Source organism: Pseudonaja textilis, chromosome 5, assembly GCF_049901715.1.
Source record: "Pseudonaja textilis isolate UNSWEBS1 chromosome 5, rPseTex1.2, whole genome shotgun sequence".
Lineage (NCBI taxonomy): Eukaryota > Metazoa > Chordata > Lepidosauria > Squamata > Elapidae > Pseudonaja > Pseudonaja textilis.
Genome location: NC_141994.1, coordinates 45,245,001 through 45,252,687, shown reverse-complemented (window position 1 = coordinate 45,252,687; position 7,687 = coordinate 45,245,001). Strand labels below are relative to the sequence as shown.

Genomic DNA, 7,687 nt, shown 5'->3' with positions numbered 1-7,687 from the left:
ATACCACCTCTGGTCTGCATTACCTACATGAAGGTCTACTGGCAAGGGTTGGACTGAACCTCACAAGAACTGGAAAGAATATTTTTGGAAAACAACTGGCTCATCATATCAGAAAAGCTTTAAACTAAAATTGAGGAAATTGGCTTTGTTTACTGTTGGAGGAATGCTGAAGGGAGAGTAGTTGAAGCGAATCATGGATTATTTATCCCCTACCCTGAAGGGCCTATGGACACCACATTTCTTATCTGCATAAGTTTTATATAGCTCAGCGGCTTTATCCAATGCCTTTCTAACATTAGTCCACTAACTCTATAGGGATGCCCCCCAAACCTTTGGGTCTCCCCAAAGGAGGAAGCCGAAGTAACTTGCATAGGGGGAGGACTCCTGAGTGGGTGGACTGCTGGATGGGTGGTGTTTGGGAAAAAGACATAAAAGCGCACTGGTAGGCAAAGTTCCTAATTCCGAGCGAAAACCACAACATAACCAATCATATAAGGAGGTAAGGTGTAAAGAGAAAGAAGAAGAAAAAGAAAAAACACAATGGAGTAGAGAATGATGGAAAGGAAGGAAAACCCAGTTACAAAGAAGGAGATATAAGAAACATACCCAAGACTCATAAAGGACTCAAATGCCTATACATGAACACTCAAAGTTTAGGTAATAAACAGGGTGAACTTGAAGTACTTAGTACATGAAGGCAAATATGATATAGTTTTCATTACTGAAACTCATAACTGGATTGTACTGATGGAAGGATATCAAGAGGAGGTGTATTATATATAAAAGATCTCTATATCTTTACAGAAATCCACCAAGCCAAGGATGAAAACCTCCTAGAATCCATATGGGTCAATATAAAAGGAAAAAAGAATGACATTACTATGGCGTATACAGATAGTCCTCAACATATGACCACAATTGAGCCCAAAAATTATGTTGTTAAATGAAACATTGTTAAATGAGTTGTTAAGTGAATCTTGCATCCTCGTTGATTTTGCTTGTCAGAAGGTTGCAAAAGCTGTTCTCATGACTCCAGATCACTGCAACCGTCACAAATATGAGTCAGTTGCCAAGCATCCAAATTTTCATCAGATGACCACAGGGATGCCACAATTGGTTGTAAGTGTGAAAAATGGTCGTAAGTTGCTTTTTCAGTGCCATTTTAACTTTGAATAGTCACTAAACTAAGTCGAGGATTATCTGTACTATAGACCACCCAAGCAAAGAGAAGAAATAGTTGAGCGGTTTGCTAAACAATTAATGAATGTATGTAGGAAACATATCACAGTAGTAATCGGAGACTTTAACTACCCTGATATCAACTGGGAGAAAATAGTACAGAAGTACTGGTTAGTTATAGTTCAGATACTTCTAAACTGCATCCTTTAAAAACTTGCTATTTGGCTTGGAAAAACTGTGTGAAGTAGAGATAACTGTAGACTGTTGTAAATATTTTTTAAGAGCTAGGTCATGGAAAATCATTTTCATTTGCTCTATTCTGAAACCTTGGGTTGTTACACAATTGTTGTTAAACTTCCTGTTTCTTTGCTCAGGAATAATCTCTGAAAGATAAGAAATATAATACTTGTTTTATGAGACATCTCATAGTTTGTTTATATTTTAAAACAAAATTTAATGGTACAATCAATCTTAATATATATGTATTAGGAGGAAGGACACTTTTAAAAATAAGACTAAAATATTATTATATGTGAAATCAATTAACATGATTGTTGCTTTCTTTACTTTTATATTAGTATCAGTAAAATGTTGACCATAGATTTCCAGAGGAGGTATGAATTGAAGACAACTCTCTGAATGTGGAGCCAATGACCATGGCAAAGACCAAGAACCAGTGAAGGGAACAGTTTCTTGGAAGAGTTTTTTAGAACTTCTCCAGCTAAGGAGAGGATAGGACATTTTCTCTGGATAACTACCAGAGTTTCACAAGGAGATCACAAGACAGCTGTTTTCTGTGGTTTTAAATGCCAGGAGACTTTGGCATCAGCCATCTTTTTTTAACAGAACCTGGGATACCAAGGATACCAAGTTACGATTCTTGTTGATTCCTGTTAGTAATGATAGTCACCTAACAGTTGGGTTGGCAATATATAAACCAGGATAGTCCTTTAATACTGTTGTATCTTTAAGAGAATGTTGTAATTGTGATTGGCTGAGGTTCCTCCAACAGCCATAAGATGGAGCCAGAAACCTGGTTTGTTCTTTTTTGCATTTCCTTTGCTTTCCTTTTGCCTTTTGCCTGATCATCATTCTGCTTGAATTGCTGTGAGTCTTGCAACTATTCACAAACTCCATTTACTGAACTTTGTTTATGATACTGGTAAAGAAAAGGATTTTGGATTATCCCTGGATTATCGTTTTTGGATTATCCCTGGACTGATTATTTTGAATACTGCTTTAACCACGTATGATTTGGACTGTTTGTTGGACTTTGTTTACCAATTTACAGGAAGTAAAACTTACATTTTACTGTTCAGTGTATCCGTGTGCTGATTGTGTGTTATTCATCACCACTCTCATTATGTTTCCCTGAGTTCACTCATTTTCCTAACGGGGAATACCTCAACAATTCCCAATTAAGTTGCAGGCAGGATTGATGTGAAGTGTTTCCATTGTTTGCAGAGCTTTGCAACTGTTCCTAGCTGTCCCTAGCAAGGAAGCAGGAATGAAATTGACAAGAATATTACTAGTGCCTGCTTCCTTTTGTCAGGGGACTAACTTTGTATGCAAAGTCTCAGGTTGCTTGGGGCCTTCGGTTTTTAGTGACTGCTTTATGTTTGGAGGATTGCTAGATTGATCTTTTTTCTTTCATGTGGAATATAGAGAGGCAATTTTTGTTACTTGATAACTGTCTCTTTCTCTTAGCTAGGCAATCTTCAGCATAGTGTTATTCATCCACAAAAGGTATTTAAAACATATTCCCCCTCCCCTCCCTGTTTCTATTTTTTTATAGCGGCATACAGCCTTGAGTACCTTACTGCTGGCCTATTATCCTTTTATTTTCATTACTTAGATACATAGGAATGGTAACAGGGTAACTTGGCAGTTTCTTCTTAATAAGGGTCTGTATCTCTATTTTGCAAATGACCAGACAAATAGATACTTAGATTTGAGAGCAATAACATTTATTACATTTCTTTCTTGCATGAAAGGCCAGTTTAAAATGGTTACTGAGAAATTAAGGAATGGAAATTCACTAGGGTGGAAATACCTTTAGATCTTACTGTCTAATTGCTTATAATAATGCAATAGGTTGGGTTACTTCTATATAGATTTTGGATTTCGGGATGTTTGTTTTATACAATTGATCTGAGGAATACCATAATCACAAATGCAAATAATCCAGTACAATATATGTTGGTAGATAGATAGATCGATAGATCAATAGATCGATAGATAGATAGAATAAGATGTAATCATATACAGTCTTCCCTTATTTTGTGGTATGATTATATTTCCCCAAAACCTTGTATAAAGTGAATTTGCACAAAAAAAGATAGTGGGGGGGAGGGAATAGAGTTGTGGAATATGGTATAAAATTTTGTAATCCAAATGAATTTACAGTGTCCTTATAGTTAAGAGCTTTCCCTAGGGCTGTGGATCATTCAGCTTTGGCACACTGCAGTATAACAAAGATGTTTCCAATACTACTTTTTCAAGGGCCTTCTTTGGACAAGGGGACATTTGCCATTTTAACCCCATAGTAAACAGTAATGGCTATTGCAGGCAAAGAAGTATAATTAGTGGGAAACAGAATGTACAACTAGAGCAACTTCATAACACTGTGGTAAATGCATGAATAAGAACAGAGATGGGTTTGATGGGGAAAATGTTTTGGCATATTTCCAGACCTTTGGTGCAAATTGACTAAGTTGAAACAAATCACATATTAACCCTTTTCCTCCCTTTTTTTCTTTTGTGCAAAACAAATTAGCATAAGCCAAGGGAAACTGTATACATACTTTGGTTCTTTGAAAATGTCACTGGATGAAAGAGAAAAAGGGTGGAAGAAAATAAAAAGCAAGAATATTTTGACAAAGGATGCAAACTACAGTTTTTATTCAGTATTCTTCATTTAAGAGGCATTATGACTTAGAATGGCAAGATCAGCAGCCATTGTGCTGTACATTAATGGGCTTTTAAATCTATGTCAGGTTTGTTTGTTTTTAAAAACATTGTTATTGGCTCCTTCTCTTTTTTCTTGTGAATCATATTGAATGCTTATCTGTTGAGGTGTGGCTAATGCCTCAGTTTATAGCTTACATGTTCTCTACAGCAAACAGGAAAAATAACCTTTGGTCTCTTCCCATCTTCATGAGTTCTGCTCCTGTTAATTGTTCACAAACAGAGGTGACAGGTAAGGCAGATGGGCGTGGAGTGAAAAAGAAGCACCGAAAAGAACAGAAGGACCCATTTTAAAAAAGGAAAGTTGAACAGAGTGGACATAAGGCAGATATTCCTGCTTAAAATACGCCAAGTGCCACTACAAAGTATAATAAGGCAAGAATGATGTATCAGTTTGTGGGAACATCATTTATCTTAAGTCAGCTGCTGTGGCACACTTGTGAAACCAGTTGTGGGGAAGATGAATATGTGATCAATGTAATGATGCTAAATGACTCTGACTATCCAGTGACATCAGAGAATTTAAAACCAACTATAGAACTGGGGCTTGGACTAGTGAATAAATTTCTGAAAGGTAAGGATGTTAATTGCATTGTTCTATAGTTTTCAGTACTTGGGAAACCTTTAGCTATAATTGATCAATATAGTTTAAACCAATGCTGTCCTAACAGCTTTTATGTGGGTTCAGGGTTGGTTTTAATAAATCATAATTCATAGTATTTTTCAAAATAATATTTATTTTAAAAATAAACTTTCTGAAGCATAACATCAAAATACAATTTATTTAATCTAATATGTTTGGTAATGTAAAATATTTAATATAGTAAAATATTTGGTAATGATACAAGAACAGCTTCCACATTACAGCACAGTATGACAAATGTAAAGGCATACCTGCTAATTTCTTTTCTCAAATTTATCTCACTGAGAATGTAATTCATGCTGTTGTTTCATGGAGGATCTAACAATTTTTCTTTTATGGGATATCAGTTGCAACTGATCTTACAACTACTATATTAAAATGAAACATCTCTCAATATCAAGACTGCTTGTTACATAGCGCTTATGATAGCATGTTAATAATATGGAAGAATACTATTTATGATGGGAATTTAATTCCAAATATTAGGATAAGAGCAGTTTTGGGAACTTTGGTTGAAAAATTTGCAAATAATTCTTTAGACATAAGCATTTGTCTTAAATACTATTCATCTATTGTTTTAAAATAAGACTAACAACATTCAGGCTTTAAATTATATTCAGGTGTTCAGTTGAACACCGTTCTGCAAGTGAAGCAAATCCTGCTACTTACCAAAAGACTGAGACAGAAAGTATAATAATAATCATTTCCATAGCATACCGATAGAGTTCAGTTAAAATTCCCATATTCTATTCCATTTATTTCAAATATAGAAGATCTACAATGTATGTATATATAGTGAGGGCACCCAATACAATAAAAATAACTATAAATCTGTATTAAAATAATTGTTACATAATATTTTATTAAATTATTTTAAAGTTCATTAGATTTTTTTATCATTTAAATTTTATTTTACAATTCAGTGTTTTGTTTGCATTTTTGTTACAGAAAACAACATGACTGTCAAAGTAAATGCTACATATGATGTGTTCAACACATCTGTCTATTCCTCACAAGGGTGCCGCAGTAGCACTTGTGAAGGTGTGGCATTTGTTAGACAACTCAATGTGAGTATATGAACTTTTATAGCTACATTTCTAGCTTTGACATGCTTTATAGTGACTATTATGCTTCTTTCTCATATTATGTTTGATTAGCTTTATTTTCTCTTTGCTGTAAAGCCGCTAGTTTGTATATATATTTTTCTCTTTATTTTCAATATTTTTATTTATTTTTTATTCAGAACATTAAAATACAAATTCTGAAAAAGGGAAAAAAGAAAGTACAAAATCAAAGCAAACTAGACAAAATAAAAAGAGAAGAACATAAATGTGCATAAAAAGAAAAAAAAAGTACACATAAATTGTCCCCCTAGTTGAATGCTGATAAATATATGCCAAGAATAATAGTCTCCACCATTGCAAAACAGGCACACCATTTATGAATTTCTACAACTTTGTTTACCTAACCCATTTGACCTGACATCTATCTACTATATATAAAAAACATAATTAACAGATAAAGCCAACAGCAGAGTTAAATTTCAAGGCCCTCTGTTAACAGTCTATTATTGCATTTAACTCATAGAAAGTCTACAACGGATTCTAATCCACCATAAGCCACCACAATCACTTCCTCTGAACCGTTCAAGATCAAGTATCCACAATTGATTCTTTTTTTTTAAATAAACTTTTATTTGGGTTTTCACACACAAAATGCAAGTAAAGCATCTTTTTTGAAAATAGCATGGTCCCGGGTTAAACTTCTTTATACAGACACAACACTCAATTTCATGCTCCTTTTTGTATTCTATTCCATATCTTATACTATTTTACATTTTCTATATAGTTTTTCCCCTCTTTTAATTTTCTCAATTTTATTTTGATTATCGCATCTCAATTCAAATCATTATATTTATACTTTTGTCTGTTCTGTTTCAATTTCATATTATCTTTTCTCATTAAACAAATTTTCTCCTGTAATTACTAATTGGAGTATGACACCTTTATATCTTTTAATTACATCCATTCAACTCTTATTTAAACTTCAATATATACCTTAAGTTTATGACCTTCAATATATAATACACACTATATTCTTAAAAAAAAAAAAAAGAAAGATTGTAAATATATGTAATTATAAACCCTCATTCCATTCCAGTTCAGTTCTATCATTAATAATCATTAAAACCATGACATCTTTAACACTTCTTTTCAATTAAGTATCATACTTCCTTAAAAACACATATAATCTCCATAATTAATTTTTCCCTTATTTCTCTTCACATATGTTTTATAAATCATTAAATATACCTTTTGTTACATTTATTTATTGACAAGCATTCCACTGAATTATGATCAGTGGTTTTATTTTATCAATATATTTAGTTTATTATTTTATCAGACATTTTAATCATACATTGTTTCATATTTTCTAAAATTATCTTATGTACCTTTGCAGAATCCCTTTTTCCATTAAGTTTTCACCCATTATCTCTAAATAGACCCTGTTTCTCTATATTTTGCTTCTGTCCTTTATGACTTCTTTTCCTTTCTTTCTTCCCTCTCATCTTCTCCCTCCCCTTTTTACCCCCTTGTCTCTCTAGTTCTAATTCTCTCTTCTGCATTTCCCTCTTTTGTTGCTTTCTAATTTTATAGTTATTTTTCACTCTATTTTGGGGGGGAGTTGTTTTTCCCAATCTTAAACTTTCCATTCTCTTTCTCCCCTTTCCTTTTTTCCCCCCATCTAAGATTACTTGTTCATTAAAGATGGCTTCTTCTTTGTCACAATCTTCTTGTTCTGCAGACATTTCTTGTTTTTTCTCATAATTCCAAATCTCCATTTCTAAAAACTGAAATACAAAGCCAAAAGAACCTCTCCCTTTTTGTGCATCTTCTT

General features: G+C 33.4%; 1 protein-coding gene across 1 annotated transcript in view; it reads left to right on the top strand.

Annotated features, from left to right (window-relative positions):
* Positions 1-4,527: 4,527 nt before the first annotated feature.
* Positions 4,528-7,687, top strand: part of GUCY2C (guanylate cyclase 2C) — a 71,785-nt gene continuing 68,625 nt past the window's right edge. Inside the window, exons 1-2 of the mRNA XM_026697501.2 lie at positions 4,528-4,720; positions 5,738-5,856. Of these exons, the coding sequence (XP_026553286.2) occupies positions 4,528-4,720; positions 5,738-5,856 (312 nt within the window). The remainder of the gene's footprint in view (positions 4,721-5,737; positions 5,857-7,687) is intronic.